At 42.2% G+C, this 18599-nt stretch overlaps 2 protein-coding genes across 8 annotated transcripts; one reads left to right on the forward strand and one right to left on the reverse strand.

Annotated features, from left to right (window-relative positions):
• Positions 1–674: 674 nt before the first annotated feature.
• zgc:113223 (uncharacterized protein LOC541424 homolog) lies at positions 675–10197 on the reverse strand. Of its 3 annotated transcripts, none has more exons than XM_058639189.1 (9): positions 9879–10197; positions 7929–8082; positions 7719–7776; positions 7531–7655; positions 7386–7460; positions 7116–7211; positions 6909–7037; positions 6642–6803; positions 675–1959 (listed from the first exon to the last, which is right to left on the reverse strand). In XM_058639189.1, the coding sequence occupies exons 2-9, from the start codon at positions 7983–7985 to the stop codon at positions 1771–1773; spliced, it is 891 nt and encodes a 296-aa protein (XP_058495172.1). In that variant the 5' UTR covers positions 7986–8082; positions 9879–10197; the 3' UTR covers positions 675–1770. The 3 variants fall into 3 exon arrangements, with proteins under 3 accessions (XP_058495172.1, XP_058495170.1, XP_058495171.1); XM_058639187.1 differs by having other exon boundaries at positions 7929–8233; XM_058639188.1 differs by having other exon boundaries at positions 9584–10197.
• LOC131466092 (alanine aminotransferase 2-like) lies at positions 9599–17459 on the forward strand. 5 transcript variants are annotated; one of them, XM_058639183.1, is made up of 12 exons: positions 9599–9640; positions 10662–10961; positions 11952–12043; positions 13408–13482; positions 13766–13874; positions 13959–14092; positions 15173–15416; positions 15765–16059; positions 16168–16342; positions 16447–16602; positions 17002–17114; positions 17187–17459. In XM_058639183.1, exons 3-12 carry the CDS (start codon positions 11963–11965, stop codon positions 17359–17361), a joined length of 1557 nt encoding a protein of 518 aa, XP_058495166.1. In that variant the 5' UTR covers positions 9599–9640; positions 10662–10961; positions 11952–11962; the 3' UTR covers positions 17362–17459. The 5 variants fall into 5 exon arrangements, with proteins under 5 accessions (XP_058495166.1, XP_058495165.1, XP_058495169.1 ...); XM_058639185.1 differs by lacking the exon at positions 9599–9640 and having other exon boundaries at positions 10634–10961; positions 15765–15844; positions 15923–16059; XM_058639182.1 differs by lacking the exon at positions 9599–9640 and having other exon boundaries at positions 10633–10961.
• The last annotated feature ends 1140 nt before the right edge of the window (positions 17460–18599 follow it).

The raw sequence follows: 18599 nt of genomic DNA on the forward strand, positions 1-18599 counted from the left end.
TGTTCATCTGATCATGAATGCAGCTCAGTTATTGGTCAGAAATGTCTGCTGGAGCAGGGTCATCTGCTGGAGCAGGGTCATCTGCTGCAGTGCCCCCTGAAGGCCAGCAGGTGCTCAGTTATGAGCCTCAATGTTCTCATCCATGTTCCTCAGTGAGGAACTGAGAGAACCAGGAGGAGAACCAGGAGGAGAACCAGGAGGAGAACCCAAACAGAAGACACTGTTAAAGGTTAATCTACTCAATCTGAAGACTGAATGAATCAGGTGCTCTTCATCTTCCAGTCTCCTCCTCTTTTATTTGACTGCACGCTGGCGTGCGTTTCTTCTGACTTCATTTGAAGTCGATGTACTTTGTCTTTTACGTGTTGTTTTGTTAAAAGTTCTGTAGGATTATGAAGGTGATGAAGATGATGAAGGTGATGTAGATGATGAAGGTGATGAAGATGATGGAGATGATGAAGATGATGGAGATGATGAAGATGATGGAGATGATAGAGATGATGAAGATGATGAAGATGATGGCACTTTTATCAGAAACATGATGAGATGATTGCTGACGTTTAGATTCTCCTTCACATTTCAAACAATGACTGACCTTGAATCATTTTTACATAACATATAATATAAACATATAAACATATTCAGCCTCTACCTCAACTTTTACATATATGTTTACATATTTTTATCAAAGCTGCAGATTAATAGTTTCATTATAGAGATTAACGGTGACATCATCATCCATTTATGTTCATTTAAAAAAAACATTTAACGTCACATGATTGAAAACTTTCAAATGTTGTTTTTGATGAAGTGCTCCTTTAATTTATGTTTCACTGATAAATGATCAGAGCCTTAATCTGAGTTAATCCATGACATCACTGTTGTTTTTTAAATCATAGCAAATTATATCAAACATCTTTGTGTTTCATTTAAAACTAAACAATAAACTGAATTCTGTCTTTAACACAAGTGTGTGTGTCTGTGTGTGTGCGTGTGTGTGTGTGTGTGTGTGTGGGTCTGTCAGTGTGTGTGTGTGTGTGTGTGTGTGTGTGTGCTCTGAGATTTTTCCACATGGTTCAGAGACATGTTTCTGACCCCTGGTGGACAGTCCTGTCAGTGTCTTCAGTGAAGACAGCAGACCCTCACTGTCGTCCCTCAGTCCTCGTGTCTTCATTGTGACTTTAATCTGGAGGATTATCAGCTCAGGCACCTGTGGCTGCGTGTCGTCGCAGGGATTGAGTCTCGTGCAGCCTCACGCTCATGTTACTGGATTAATGAGCGCAGGGTAAAAATAAACTGTTGACTGAAAACAGTCATTTATAAGTATTTCAATTCAGTCGTTGCTGCTCACTCTCTCACACCAAACCTCATAGAGAAAATCAGTGATTTTAGCTGCAGGGACACAGGAGCTGCTGGTCCTCTGCTGCCTCGTGTGGTCACTGTGTGTCACTGTGGTCAATCGTTGGATTTCAAACAGTGAAGTGACAAAATAAGACATTTGAACTTAGTGATGGAGGCAGCAGTGGATCAACAACTCCTGTGTGTGTGATGTTAAAATCACTGGTTTTCTCTTTGGACTTTGGTGTGGGAGAGTGAGTGGTTTACAAACGTGTATCATAATATGAAGTTCATCGGTGACAGCGTGAGGGATTATTCTATGAATCTTTATTGTTGTAAGTGTCATTACTATTATTATTGTTTTTCTAAAATAAAACATGCTAAATATTTAAAAAGGTCTTTCAGTGACCTTCAGTCATGATGAGGTCGTTTTCATGTCCCACTGTTCGTCACATCATGTGTCCTCATAACGTTTAACTCGTCCTCGTCAAAGTTTGCAAACGCAGGATACCAGAGACTGTCCTTCCTGTCCCACTGCGGTCTGTCTGCGTTGTCCTTCTCTCGTCCTCTGACTTTCTTTATCCAGGAAATCTGAGCAGCAGCAAGAGCGATCATACACACCTGCAACCAGAGACAACCAGAGACATCAAGAGACAACCAGAGACAACCAGAGACAACCAGAGACATCAAGAGACAACCAGAGACATCAAGAGACAACCAGAGACAACCAGAGACATCAAGAGACAACCAGAGACATCAAGAGACAACCAGAGACAACCAGAGACATCAAGAGACAACCAGAGACATCAAGAGACAACCAGAGACAACCAGAGACATCAAGAGACAACCAGAGATAACCAGAGACAACCAGAGACATCAAGAGACATCAAGAGACAACCAGAGACATCAAGAGACAACCAGAGATAACCAGAGACATCAAGAGACAACCAGACATCAAGAGACAAGCAGAGACATCAAGAGACAACCAGAGACAACCAGAGACAACAAGACCAGGTAAACGTCCTGCAACCAGAGACATCCAGAGACATCAAGAGACAACCAGAGACAACCAGAGACATCAAGAGACAACCAGAGACATCAAGAGACATCAAGAGACAACCAGAGACAACCAGAGACATCAAGAGACAACCAGAGACATCAAGAGACATCACGAGACAACCAGAGACAACCAGAGACATCAAGAGACAACCAGAGACATCAAAAGACAACCAGAGACAACCAGAGATATCAAGAGACAACCAGAGATAACCAGAGACATCAAGAGACAACCAGAGACAACCAGAGACAACAAGACCAGGTTAACGTCCTGTGTAACCCAGGTTACTAGTCCTTAACCATGAAGGGAAAATAAAAGAAGAAACTCAGGGTTAACTGTAGTTTATTAGACATTAAAATAAAGTCAATAAAAGAGAAGAAACAACATTGATATTGTTCATTATGAGTGTGAGTGTTGATGTTTTCCATTCTGCAGACTTCCAGGTGACATCAGCGTGAACAAGCCCTCGTTCATGTGACGCGCGCATGACATCGCGATGATAAACCGGCCAATCAGAACTTGATCTGAAAAGAGCTAGCAGACAGGCGCGAGAAGGATTATCGGCGAGATTGCGCTCTGGATTCTGCTAAAAAAAACTTTTCTCGTACTTTTTTCTGCACGGATATAAGTTTCCTCTTGGAGGTATTTGTGCTGGTGGTGAACCGACGAGGATTTAGCTGTAATGCACCGTGTTATTTCAAAGGAGACATAAGTTACGTTGCCTTTCGCTTTCTCTCTTTTTGGCTAACATGTTAGCTCGCGATGGTTAAATACACTCACAACTATGATAGTTGTGAGGGTTAGCTCGATGCTAAAATAATGGTTCTTTTATTTCTGTCAGAGGTGGGTAGTAACGCGCTACATTTACTCTGTTGCATATACTTGAGTAACTTTTTGGATGAATTGTAATTTTAGGAGTAGTTTTACTGCAACATACTTTTACTTTTACTTGAGTATATGTTTGAAGAAAGAACGATACTTTTACACCGTTCCATTTGGCTAAGTGACAGTCTCACTTTATTTTTTAATATCTTTCTTTTATTAAATGCGCGATCTATTTCTCTACCTGTTAGTTTTGGCTGACAAGATCTTGCCAATCAAATGCAGGCAGTTGAGTCACATGACAAGTGCAGATTTCAGCTCCAAGTGGACTTAAAACATACCAGCGGCTCTCTGTTTACTGTGTCAGACACCGAGACTCTGGTCTCCAGTTTCTGGTCTCCCGTCTCCAGGTTTTGGTCTCCTGTCTCCGGGTTTTGGTCTCCCGTCTCCAGGTTTTGGTCTCCTGTCTCCGGGTTTCTGTTGTACACTCCGGACACCGGGTTTCAGCTGTCAGCTGAGCGGCTAACCAGTACTTTTACCGTGCTGATGTATCTGAATTGGATAATCCGAACTTGTCCCAAATAATTAATATATTATTGCTTTAGTTCAAAGGTTATTTACTGTATTTATTGTTTTATTTCAAATATTATTATTTAACATATCTTAATTTGAATATTGCTGTTTCATATTATATTGTGTCTATTTTGTACCGTTTGTGTTGCTCTGAATATTTCAAAAATAAATCCGGAGAAACTCAGTACTTGTACTATTGAGTAGCCTTTTCACTGCATACTTTTTTACTCTTACTCGAGTAATTATTTTCACGAGTACTTTCACTTCTACTTGAGTAATTATTTTGTTAACGTAACAGTACTTTTACTTCTACTCTACCCACCTCTGATATCTGTTGACACCTGCAGTTTGTGAGTCGTGACTTCGAGGAGATTTTGCCGAACATTGAACTTTCTGCTGAGTTATTTTTGTGAATGATTTGGTTGAATCGACCTTTATTAACAGCTAACACGTTAATGTTTATTGTGGTGTTATTTTATTTGTATTATTCATGGAAGCTTTATAATCCGCTCGTGTGTGTGTTTTCCTACACACACTGCGGTAAAGTTTGAAGGAGAATTGGAGCAATTCATAGCTAATTCATAAGCCACTTCATATTTCAGTATTTTCACATGGTTTGTGTTAAACTGTGATCGCCAGTGTTAAAGAACCCATATTAAGGATTTTCTTTGAATTTATTTTTCTCACTGGACTGAAAAGAAAAGTGTGCAGTCGTGGTTAAGAGAAGAAAACTGTTATTGACCTGTTCATTTGATATTATGAATAGTTTTTATAAGAGTCATTTCAATTGAAGAGGTGTAAAGGTATTTTATTGTTTGAATGTAAACGGTGTTTCAACTTCTTAAAAGAATATTTAAGAACCACAGTGTATACTATAGTTGGTTATAATCCTAGTTTACCAGATAAACTCAGCTTTTAAAGTAAAATAGAGTGAATGAAAACAAGATTGAAACAAGATTTGAACTAGTTTAAAACCAGATATAAAACAGATTAAAAATGAGCTTTAGCGAGGGTAAAAACTGGAAAAACAAACAAACATTTAAATGGTTTAAAAAGGTTTCAGCTGTGAATTGTTTTTCTTTTGGGGCCATTTGATGATACAACTCAGTGATTACTTATATTTAAAGAGACCACCTACATTGACCGCTGTTTAATTTGATCTATAAAACGTACTTGTTGTTCATGAGTCTTATTTGTCTCTGGTTGCAGGACGACTTAGTACTACTTAGGTTTCAGCGTCTAAACACTCATTTCTCCAGTGAGCGAACTTTAATTCTTCTCTTATACTAAATACTAGTCCTATTAATTATTGTTATCTCTGTACCACCCCATGCCTTATATAGCTATTTACCTGCAACCAGAGACAACCAGAGACAACCAGAGACAACCAGAGACAGCCAGAGACAACCAGAGACAACAAGACACAACCAGAGACAACCAGAGACAGCCAGAGACAGCCAGAGACAACCTGAGACAACCAGAGACAACCAGAGACAGCCAGAGACAACCTGAGACAACCAGAAACAGCCAGAGACAACCAGAGACAACCAGAGACAGCCAGAGACAGCCAGAGACAACCTGAGACAGCCAGAGACAGCCAGAGACAACCAGAGACAACAAGAGACAGCCAGAGACAACCAGAGACAACCAGAGACAACAAGAGACAACCAGAGACAGCCAGAGACAACAAGAGACAACCAGAGACAGCCAGAGACAACAAGAGACAACCAGAGACAGCCAGAGACAGCCAGAGACAACCAGAGATAACCAGAGACAGCCAGAGACAACCAGAGACATCAAGAGACAACCAGAGACAACCAGAGACAGCCAGAGACAACCAGAGACAACAAGACCAGGCAAATGTCCTGCAACCGGAGACAACCAGAGACAACAAGACCAGGTAAATGTCCTACAACCGGAGACAACAAGAGACAAACGAGACCAGGTAAACGTCCTGCAACCAGAGACAACAAGAGACAACTAGAGACAGCCAGAGACAACAAGACCAGGTAAACGTCCTGCAACCAGAGACAACAACTTACTTACATGTCATTTAGCAGACGCTTTTATCCAAAGCGACTTACAATGGAATTGAGTACAATCAGCCAGGGGTGGGATCGAACTTGCGACCATGATGTCTTTCGCACACAGGGTAGGGTCTTAACCACTGAGCCACTCCACCCCAGCAAGAGACAACCAGAGACAATAAGAGACAAACGAGACCAGGTAAATGTCCTGCAACCAGAGACAACTAGAGACAACCTGAGACAACAAGAGACAATAAGAGACAAACGAGATCAGGTAAACGTCCTGCAACCAGAGACAACTAGAGACAACCTGAGACAAAAAGAAACAACCAGAGACAATAAGAGACAAACAAGACCAGGTAAATGTCCTGCAACTGGAGACAACAAGAGACAAATGAGACCAGGTAAACGTCCTGCAACCAGAGACAACGAGAGACAACCAGAGACAATAAGCAATAAGAGACCAACGAGACCAGGTAAACATCCTGCAACCAGAGACAACAAGAGACAAAAAGAGACAATAAGAGACAAACGAGACCAGGTAAATGTCCTGCAACCAGAGACAACCAGAGACAACAAGAGACAATAAGAGACCAATGAGACCAGGTAAATGTCCTGCAACCAGAGACAACAAGACACAACCAGAGACAAACGAGACCAGGTAAACGTCCTGCAACCAGAGACAACGAGATATGTAAACCAGGTACCAGGTAAAATCAGTGACTTTGGTGAGGGAGAGTGAGTGGTTTTTCACGTCTGTCTCACACGGAGACAAAGACATAGATATGGCAGCCTGACGGGGGCGCTCTCTCTCTCTCTGTTACCTCCAGCAGCAGCAGACCTGCGGTCAGTCCTGCCACCAGCAGCAGGTTATTTTTGGCCCAGGACACGATTTTCTCCAAACAGCCAACGGTGAAGACGTCGAGAGCGGCCGAACTCTCGTCCTGCTGCTGCATCCCATAACCACACATGGTGTTTAACACTGTCTGCAGCAGGAAACATAAACACACATATAACTGTTAGCACATTAGCTCCGCCTTTCCTTCTCTTTAACGTCACTTTGAGAGCTGACAGCGCTCCGATGCTCTGACCTGGTTCTGCAGTTGGACGCAGCAGGAGAAGGGGACGCCGCACATCTCCAGGCTGGGATTGTCCTCTGAACAGTCAAAGTAGACGTTATGAGACCAGTCTTTGTAGGTCTGGACGCCACAGCACTGAAACTACAGAGACAAGAAACCTGTCAGAACCTTTTCACTAAGGACACAAAGACCGGATGAAGAAAAGACAAAGTCCAACACCTTCTTCTGGATGAAGTCAATGGCGTTCTCCAGGTCCCGGTCTTCTCTGTACTGAACAATGGCCTTCATCACCAGCCGCTCCGTCCTCTCCATCACCTGAACAACAGTCTGAGTGAGTTCATGTCCATGACCCGAGGTCTTAGACCTGGACTGTCTCATGGTTCTGGTTCTTTATATACATTTTGATGCTAACTCTTGTATCTTTGAACTTTGTCACTAATTTGACGACTAATTGACACTTCCTGTCTCCTCAGAGCTGTGAGACGTTACCATGTCGGTGAAGACGTATGCAACCACTCCAGCTGCGATCTGCAGCAGCAGGATCAGCACCAGGATCCCGAGGAACTGCAGGAGGACACGGTGAATGAAAACACACGTCCAGTATTTACAACACAGCGGCAGTAACGTGTCATACCATCTTCAGCAGACAGGTGGTGTTACGCAGAGCTCCGAAACATCCGAGGAGCGTGATGAGGAACATCGCAGAGCCGACGGCGATCAGCAGCAGAGCGGGGTCAAAGGTAAGTGTGTCCACCACATCTACACACAGTTGATATTAAAGGGCTAGTTCAGGTTTTTTGGAGTGTAAATGAGGTCACTCACCTTTCTCTTTGGCCATTTTAGCGTAGATTCCTACAGCAATGAGGATGAAGCTGACGACCTACACACACACACACAAGTGGATGTGTTAAGACTTGTAAAAATCAGGTTAAACAGATTATAAACTTTGACGTGATTGTTCTTCTGTGACCAGGTTAAAGTCTACGATGAACCTGAGCGGCTGATGGAGGGACAGTTTGGACAGAGACTCACCCAGAGGACGTAGCAGCAGATGAAGAGCGTGTACTTGATGCCTCTGTATCCTCTCATGTCCTCAGCACAGCTCTCAGCGTCTCTCTGTTGCTGCTGTAACTGCTGTTCCTGTCTTCATGTCCTCTGACATGACGTGAGGGAGACATGTGCTGGCCTGTAGGACACATTCCTGCTGTCAGCTTCATCGTCTCCTCCTCTGCTGCTTCTGTCATCATCATCATCACAGCTGTCAGATCATATCAGCACGCTCTGCTGTTAGCGCCTCCTACAGGCTGCAGCCTGCACTGCAGCCACAATGTGGACAACTATGAGACAAGTGAATGACCCTGTTTTTACTCCTCACCTTTGACCTCTGTCAGAGATTTAATAGAAGTGTGAGCTGTTGTTGTTATGAAACTGTTTACATGTGTTCAAAGACACAAATGTGTGTTTACATGTTTGTGTCTTTGTACACATGTGTACAAAGACACAAACGTGTGTTTACATGTGTACAAAGACACAAATGTCTGTTTACATGTGTACAAAGACACAAATGTGTGTTTACATGTGTACAAAGACACAAATGTGTGTGATTACATGTTTGTGTCTTTGTACACATGTAAACACATGTGTACAAAGACACAAACGTGTGTTTACATGGTTACAAAGACACAAATGTCTGTTTACATGTGTAGAAAGACACAAACATGTGTGTTTACATGTGTACAAAGACACAAACGTGTGTTTACATGTGTACAAAGACACAAACATGTGTGTTTACATGTGTACAAAGACACAAATGTCTGTTTACATGTGTACAAAGACACAAACGTGTGTTTACATGTGTACAAAGACACAAATGTCTGTTTACATGTGTACAAAGACACAAACATGTGTGTTTACATGTGTACAAAGACACAAACGTGTGTTTACATGTGTACAAAGACACAAATGTCTGTTTACATGTGTACAAAGACACAAACATGTGTGTTTACATGTGTACAAAGACACAAACGTGTGTTTACATGTGTACAAAGACACAAACGTGTGTTTACATGTGTACAAAGACACAAACATGTGTGTTTACATGTGTACAAAGACACAAACGTGTGTTTACATGTGTACAAAGACGCAAACATGTGTGTATACATGTGTACAAAGACACAAACGTGTGTTTACATGTGTACAAAGACATAACAAAATTACAAAATTAAAGTCATTAGAAGACAGAAACGGAAAAATGCCTGTTTTTTTATATTGTCCGACCGGAAGAACGCCCAAAGTGACCTGTGGTTAAAGCTGTGGTTCGCCTTGCCCAGGCTAAAATGTCTTTGGAACGTTACTCTGACATGATCTTAGACATGGCGAAACAAGGCCTGCCATCTGCAGACATCTCTGCCTGCATATCACATGAAAGTGGGGGCGAGAGAGGATTTTTCAGATTTTCAGCTGAAATAGGCTGAGGTTTGATGGGACTCCCCGACACACATTTGGAGTTAGAGGTGGCTAAAGCCATAACTGAGGTAGGAACCTGCTGTATCTTTGCTACTTTGATGTGTGTGTGTGTGTGTTGGACATGCACACACTCGCATTTGTTTTTTTTCATGATCAACATATAAGCTGGGATCATTTTGGAATGTTACAGTCATGGTTTTTATTTTTTAGACGGGACCTACATTGAGAAGGAGGATGATGAAGGGTACCTGCATGCTGCATCAGTCAGGTGACCTCAGGTGATCTATGTTACTGTCTCAGACTTTATATTTTACATCATCAAACTTGTGGAATGCATTTGTAGTTTGTATAAGATTAAAAACTTGTGCTGGGCACATTACCAGCGTTAACTCATGACGCATTTCCATGAGGACTGACCGGGAAAAGACGCGCGTGATGTCATGTTTACGTGACTCCCGATTTGTTAGAATGAGTCTCTAAAGTAACGCTAAACTTTAAAAACCGAGGCACACATACCACATATGTAGTACACGGGTCCGCTGGTTATTTGTAGCGCTGCTCCTTTTGTTTTATAAACAGACTGCTCCAGTTTGACTGTAGGCGCGCTAACGGCGCTAAAAGAGCTAACGCAGCTAACGGCTAACGCAGCTAACTGGTAAACAGTGCCTGGACTCTGGTGCCTCGGCACGTTTGTCTCACTTGTTTCACTTTTGCATATTTGCATATGCTTTACTTCTGATATGTGTTGTGTGTAAACAGTTGAATGTAAATACAGTGGCGTAAATGTGACGCTGTGTTCTCGTGCTCTCGATCACGCGCTCGTTCGTCCTCCAATCCTGAGGCAGCGGAGCATGAAATCCTGCAGAGTCAGCGTTAAAGGTTCACATCAGACGTCACCGTGACGACAGAGCGTGACCTTTGGTGACCTTGTTCTGACCGCTGCTGGTGCAGCAACAGGACTCTCTGACCCACATGAACTGGTTTGAGTTGGTACAAAGTGTATTTACTCAACTACTGTTGCCATTTTGTTTCCACTGCACTTTACATGAGATGGAAATATTACACTTAGTAAAGTTAATATATAAAGAATTATGTAAAGATTAAACTAATGTTTTTTTTTCCCTTTTGTAACCTACACAGTTTCCAGTTTTTGTTTTACATTTTCAGGATTTAATTGCAGTAAATGTACAAATTTGCACCCGTTCTTTCATTTTGACACATTTGCTGCTCATACTTGCAGATGTTTCACAAGTTTAATAAGTGTTTGTGGAGCAGCTGAACTCTGACCTTGGATTTCAGGAGACATTTGAAATGTCCTAAGAAGACAGACACGTCGTCCGATTGTTCCCCCGGAACAGTGTGAGGATCCGAAACGTTCCCTGGGTGCAGCAGAAGGAAAACAGCAGCTGAAACCATGGTAACCTGAATGAACACTGGCATACGCCCACATTTCTGTCAGCCAAGCACAGCGGCTGACTTGACTGTGGGCACAGACTCACAGCTGAGTGCAGCTCTGTCGTCTGCAAACATCATCATCCTCTTCATCATCCTCATCATTCATTATCAGAGCAGAGCAGCTCCAGTCATCACATCAGAGAGGTCAGTGGAATATTCCGTATTATTCTGAAAGGACCAGTTTGTGATGTTGCGTCTTACATCCACTCGTGTCACTTTTTCCACTGCAATTTACAAATCACAGGAAGAAAACCTCTTAGTTTTCTCACAGATCTGCACAAATTATGTCATCGTCATCATCATCATCATCGTCACACGTATTATATCATTTGATTAAACACCTTTCTTTTATATAATGCAGCTCAAAGTGCACAATTTAAAATAATAAAACACATAAGAAAAGAAGAATTGCATCATTACATGAATAAAAACAAGTATGACCAGTGCATCACTGTTTTTTAACAATGTGTGGCAGAAAAAATCCAATAAAAAGCAGATATTTTTAAATCAAATGTAGTAAAAAAGAAGAATAGGATCAATAAAATGAAAGAGGTAGAACAGGAGGACAAAACATTCATGTTTCTCTGCTTTTTATTCGTTTAGGATGTGTTTCCTTGTTCATTTGTTTTGAACATGTACTTACTGAGTTTTGGTTCAACAATTAAAAAGGTCTGAAATCCAATAAGAATTTCACTGCAGTGCGACATTTATTTCACATTAAAGTAAAAACATTGTGTTTTTTATAAAAAATTGATCACAAAAAAAGTAAAAACATTGTCACAGGCAGAAAAAGAGGCAGATTCTTCGTGTGATTGTCTGAATAAATGAGATTTCTGATTTCAACAGTGTTTATTTCTCTCAATAATAACAACATAAGCTTCTTTTAACATCCTCACATTGAAGCAGCAGAACATCAGTGAAGGTTGGACACGTACACCGTTCACCTCAGAGGTCAGAGTTTGTTTTGTTTTGGTTTAAATGCATCACAGAGTAAACAGAAGAGATTACTTAATGACTTATTACACGGGGGGGGGGGGGGGGGGGATCATTGGTCAAACATTCACACACCTGCTCTTTTATTTATTTTATATTTTACATGTAAGGATAAGCTTTTGCTGTTTGCTGTCACTTCAGAAAGAGCAGCGATGAGTTCCCTGGACGACGCGAGTCCCGTCCGAGTGTCGGCTGACTGCGCTCTGCAGAGTCCGGCTGAACACATCACACAGGTGATAACACAGGGGAGTGACTCTCACCTCACTTTTATATTAGTCTGGAGAAACAGCTGTGGTCTGACCATGATGAGTTCATGCACATAAAACAGACACAATTCATTCTAGAGGGAAAAACTGTCCTTTTACTCCTTGATGTAGATGCAACAGCTGCATGTCGCCTTAGAATCTCAACATAACGAGCAAAACGCTTAGAAATATGAATATGAATGAAGAAAAAGAAGGGCATTTTCTCTTGTATCCTTTTTGAATGAAGACAAAATACTTATTCGATTACAAACTCAGTTGAAAAGAACAGAAGTTGAGCTGGGGAGACGTTCAAAAGGTGCTTTAAAATATCATAAAAGAAACAGCAATAAGATGATTTTGGTCACACCTGTCCTCTGTGCACCTCACAGTGCACCTCACAGTGCACCTCACCGTGCACCTCACACTGCACCTCACAGTGCACCTCAGAGTGCACCTCACACTGCACCTCACACTGCACCTCAGAGTGCACCTCACACTGCACCTCACACTGCACCTCACACAGTGCACCTCACACTGCACCTCAGAGTGCACCTCACACTGCACCTCACACTGCACCTCACACTGCACCTCAGAGTGCACCTCACACTGCACCTCACAGTGCACCTCACACTGCACCTCACACTGCACCTCACAGTGCACCTCACACTGCACCTCACACTGCACCTCACACAGTGCACCTCACACTGCACCTCACACTGCACCTCACACAGTGCACCTCACACTGCACCTCACACTGCACCTCACACACTGCACCTCACACTGCACCTCACACTACACCTCACACTACACCTCACACTGCACCTCACACAGTGCACCTCACAGTGCACCTCACAGTGCACCTCACACTGCAGCTCACACTGCACCTCACACTGCACCTCAGAGTGCACCTCACACTGCACCTCACACTGCACCTCACACTGCACCTCACAGTGCACCTCATAGTGCACCTCACACTGCACCTCACACACTGCACCTCACACTGCACCTCACAGTGCACCTCACAGTGCACCTCACACTACAGCTCACACTGCACCTCACAGTGCACCTCACAGTGCACCTCACACTGCACCTCACAGTGCACAGTATGAGCTCTAACTATTTTAGTTTGTCATCTCGTGCATGGAATCAAAAAAGGTCTTTGAAATAAAGTAAACGTCTGTCATGTACACGCACATCTCACAGTGCCTGAGACTGAAGACCAAAGAACGATCAAACCTCCAGATTTCTCTCACTGTCTCTGGTGGAACCACAGGTTGAGCCACTGTGACCACATCTGCTGTGTGTGTGTGTGTGTGTTCAGTCATCCTGCATTAACACGTGTTGTCCTGCAGGGGGCGCAGAAATCCTTCACAGAGGTGATTGATGTGAAGTCAGCAGGAATGAACTCACTCTCTTTTGTTCGACAGGTTAGTTTTTTACGTTTGCTTTAATGATTAAATGAAATTAAATTCATTCATTCATTTAGATAGATTTTAGAATTAGAATAAGAATTTAGAATAAGATCTGGGGACGTTTTAAAGATCACATTCAAAATGAGAACATTTAAATAAATATATATAACTTCATAAGTTTGTGTATATTCAGGTTTTTATAATAAGACGATGGTTTTAGTTTACTTGTGCTTTTGCAGACACTGACATGAGTGAGTTTCCTTTACTGGTCGCGTGTGTGTTTCCTGTGTGTCCTCAGGTGTTGGCAGCGTGTCTGTGTCCACAGCTGCTCACAGACCACAGTCTCCCTCAGGACGTCAGACTCAGAGCTCAGTGTCTCCTGGACGCCTGTGATGGAGGAAGTGTGGGTGAGAAATGTTGAAAGAAAGAAAGAAGGAAATCAATCAGAATGTAAGGTATATAAAAACAGCATATGACTGACTGTCGTGCAGGTTCCTATAGTCCTTCAGCTGGAATAACTCACGTCAGACAAAGCATCACAGATTTCATCACCACACGAGACGCTGGGGTTCCTTCATACAGCAAAGACATCTTCATTTGCGTTGGTTCTCAAGGCGCATTAATGGTAACATGATACTTTATTATTGTCATTTATAAACCACATGTACCTTCTTATGACGTAATGCTCCAACTGTGCTGATGTTAGACCATCATTTCATCAGTTATGTCTCATGATTCCATTCTGATACAATGATTATGTTAAAGTTTCAGTTTGATAAATCAATGGCTCTTTTTGAAATAATTTAACGTGATTTTAATCGATTATGTTCGTCCACGTTGGCTTCGTAATAAAATCTTTGACAACAAAATCATTAATTTTAGATCATAAATCTGACCACGGAGGTCATTTGAGTTTGAGATGAGGGATTAAAGCTGCAGTCAGGGATTCTCATCATTCTGACTCACTGTCACACGTTAGATCAGTGAGATAAATAATAACTGATTCATCTTAGATCAGTGAGATAAATAATAACTGATTCATCTTAGATCAATGAGATAAATAACTGATTCATCTTAGATCAGTGAGATAAATAACTGATTCATCTTAGATCAGTGAGATAAAAACAGTCAACGACAGGATTTTAAATAACACCGATAAATATACTTATACTTTAAATTAAAACAGTTTCCCTAGCTTTAGAATAAGCCTTGTGTATATACACTGTGTGCGTGTGTGTGTATATATATATATACATATATATATATATACATATATATATATATATATATATATATACATATATATATATATATATATATATATACACATACAAGTATGTGTATGTACTGTGAGTATTCACGGCAGCCTGAAGGACTGAAGGTGTTTTGCATTTTGAAGCAGAAGCTCAGACACAAATAAAGAAGAGAGCATGAGTCAAAGAGCAGAGCATTTAACATTTTCACAATAAAGCTATGAGAAAAGTGTGATATGAAGAATGTAAACTGCAACAGATGCAACACAAACGATCCAGTATCATAAGTTTAAACACCTGACTGTTTGTGTTTCATTCTTTCTTAGTTATTTTTAATAACACTTCAACGGCAGATCAACTATTAACACGATTATAACTGATAGATTATTAACATTTGAATTAAAAAAAGAGCAGGTTGAATTATGATTTATTAACTGAATGGTTGTGTGTAGCTGCTTGTGAAGCTGCTGGCCCGCGGTGAGGGTCAGACTCGCACCGGCGTGTTGACCCCTGCGCCCTGCTCGCCAACACTGCCTCTGCTGCTGGACGCCGCCGGCGTGAAGCTGCTGCCGTATCAGCTGACAGAGGAGCGAGGCTGGGCCACGGAGGTGGACGAGCTGCGGCGAGCGCTGACGGCGGCCAGAAGTCACTGTGAGCCCCGAGCCATTTACATTAGCAACCCCGGAAACCCCACAGGTAAAACAAACACACCCTGTTCCTACTCTTTTGAGTAGGAACCAGGTAGAAGAGTTCCTACTCTTTTGTTCTTAGCGGCAGAAAATGTCACTGTCCCAAAAACTGCTGTAAAAACATTATATATTAATATTTTCTTCCACTTTAAAGTCAATCTTTTAAAACTACTTCAGCCTGAAATATACACACTAAATATTAATTTTTTATTTTTTATTTTAACCCTATGTTGCACAACTCCCCTGTTTTTATATCGAAAAAAAAATACAATAAATTCCATAAAATAGTTTTCAAGAAGAATTTGATCATTATTATTATTGTGATTGTTAAACATCCTGGCTGTCGTCTCTGTAGGACATGTGCAGGACAGAACATCGATAGAAGAAGTGATTGAGTTCGCTGCAGATCAGGGACTCGTGCTGTTGGCTGATGAGGTGATTATGAACCCATCATTGAAAATGTATCCTCACATTAAGCTGACACGACTCTTTTCCTTTGTCTCTGCACTGCAGGTGTACCAGGACAGCGTGTACGGGCCGCACGCACACTTCATCTCCTATAAGAAGGTCCTGTTTGAGATGGACCCGGAGCTCTCAGAGACGGTGCAGCTGGTCTCCTTTCACTCGTTATCCAGTGGCTGCATGGGAGAGTGAGTTCTGTGTCGGGAAACATTTCTCTTCTCTCCTCTGACTACAACGATATTAACCAACTCATTCAGATACACGGTGTCGTTCTGATGGAGAACATGTGTGTGCAGGTGTGGTCTGAGGGCAGGTTACATGGAGGCAATCAACCTGGACCCGGATGTGATGCATTACTTTGACGTCATGTTGACCTTTGACATCAGCGCTCCGATCACAGGACAGCTCGCTCTGGACCTTATGGTCCGTCCACCTAAACCTGGAGAGGCGTCCTATGACACGTACACACAGGTGCTGCAGCACACTGACCCTGCAGAGAAGGTCCAGGTCTCCATGTTCTGTTACTGCGTCCAACATCCGTCCGTCTGTCTGTTTGTTTGTTTGTTTCATTGCAGGAAATTCTCCTCACTAAAGCCACTTTGTCCGAGAATGCTCAGCGGGCGTGGCAGGTCCTGAACGATCTACCGGGGATGAGTTGTCAGCCTGCGATGGGCGGAATCTACCTGTATCCCAGTCTGCATTTACCACCTGAGATTATAGAGCAGGCCAAGGTAGAGGATGTTTCAACACGTTAGAACTCAGTTTAATACAAGACACAGGCATCGATATTCTGCAGAACCTTTAAAATAGTTTTAAAATACATGTCAATTTATGAATGAATAATATCATTTTTGGCTCAAAAGCTCAAATCTCAGAATAAGAATGTGAACATTTGTTTCCTTACATAACAACAGTCACCAGCACATTTCCATTCATTAACTCAAACAAACATCCGTCGTTTATCTTCGTGAACACTATCATACATAAAAGTTTGGGCGAGAGAGTAAAAAGTATTTCATATATTTGTATTTTACGCTAAATAAACTCACGAGTCCATCACATGTTGTCATACGAGGTGTGAATACCTGACACTACAGACATTCCCGTGTGTGTCTGTGTGTGTGTGTCAGGTGTTGCAGGTGGAGGCCGACGTTCTCTTCTGTCAGATGTTGCAGCAGGAAGAGGGCGTGTTAGTCGGAGCCGGTTGTCAATGCGACGGAGACCCTCGCAGACATCATCTGAGGTATGCGACACGTCCACGTCCACGTCTTCATCTTCACCGTCCACAAATGTGACCGTGTTGTGTGTCCGTCAGGTTGTGTGTCCTTGTTCCGGCCGACACTCTGGAGGAGGCTCTGGCTCGTCTCCGCTCTTTCCAGCTCCGTCTCATGGGCAGATTTCCTCACGCAAACAAAGGTGTGAAGGACAAACACAGAGCGACCGCGATGAGCGTGAACCTCAGAGAGTCGCCGCGTGGAAAGCACATTTAATGGGACGACTTCTGGACGCTGTCTTCTTGCACTCTCTGGTGACTCTAAATGTTTCTTAAAGCTGGCATTAAAGTTCTGTTCAGACATTTAGAGACAAAGGGACCAACCTCACTCTCACCCTCTGTCAGTCCACTGTTCTGTCTCGTGGATTTCTTTCCAAGACTTCTTCCATGAAGCTTCTTCCTCTCTTGCCAAATGTTTACATGTAAATGTAATAAACCACAGCAGGAGCATGAGATTCATAAACATGGAATTCCATCTCAGGGTTGACGAGGAACTTGCTTGGCGCGACTTGACTAACCCGCAGTGGCTGCCATCATTCCAACCCTGCTGCTGCTTTCACCGTTAATATTCACGTCACTGTAATTCTTTCTTTTTTCAGGGTTTTTTGTACAAAACAAGGGGAGCAACAGTATAATGAGTAAAAGTAGGTTTGGATACAGAGTGATGAGCCAAGATAATTCTGATGCTAACCATATGATGTACTTACTGATCCAAAGGAGACATGTATGCACACAGGCATGTCCGTGCACCTGAACACACGTGTTAATAGTCAAGAAGATAGTCAAACGTACACAATTGCACACATACATATGAACACATTTAAAGAAACAACGTGAGTCACATGTCACACACTTTACAGTGATATGGTCTATAAATCTTTAAGACTGGTTATCACACCTTCTTGTGATATAGGTGCTCCATTTTCCCAGAGGGCATGACCTTTGTCCCTCTGTAATCTGAGGGCAAAGGTCAGGAGTTCCATTGTGTGAATGTCCCACTGATGAACTGGGAGGTTCTGTGTTGATCCATCTTCTTCTTATGGCTTTTTTATTGGCATTCTGTGTCCATGTTGCCCAGGTAGAATGATGAACTGTTGAAATTAAAATTATGCTGCAAGACTTCACTGGTACTATTTTGAACTCCTTGCCAGAAGGATGTAAGAGTGGGACAGCATGAGGTTGTTGTCCCGTCTGTTTAGACTTTTGCTTCAGTGTTATGAAAAATATCTCTACAATTGTAGTGGTGGTTTGTGTATTAATTAATTACTTTGTCCAGTCTTCAGGTGTAATTACAGTTCCCAATTCTTTTTCCTATTTCGCCTTGATATAGTTTGTTGAATGGCCTCTTTGTTCAGCTATATGACGATATAGTTTGCCAATGATCCCTCCGGACAGTTTGGTGTTCTAAGCTTTGATAAACATGTTGGTGATACCTGATATAGTTTGTTGAATAAG

Source organism: Solea solea, chromosome 9, assembly GCF_958295425.1.
Source record: "Solea solea chromosome 9, fSolSol10.1, whole genome shotgun sequence".
Lineage (NCBI taxonomy): Eukaryota > Metazoa > Chordata > Actinopteri > Pleuronectiformes > Soleidae > Solea > Solea solea.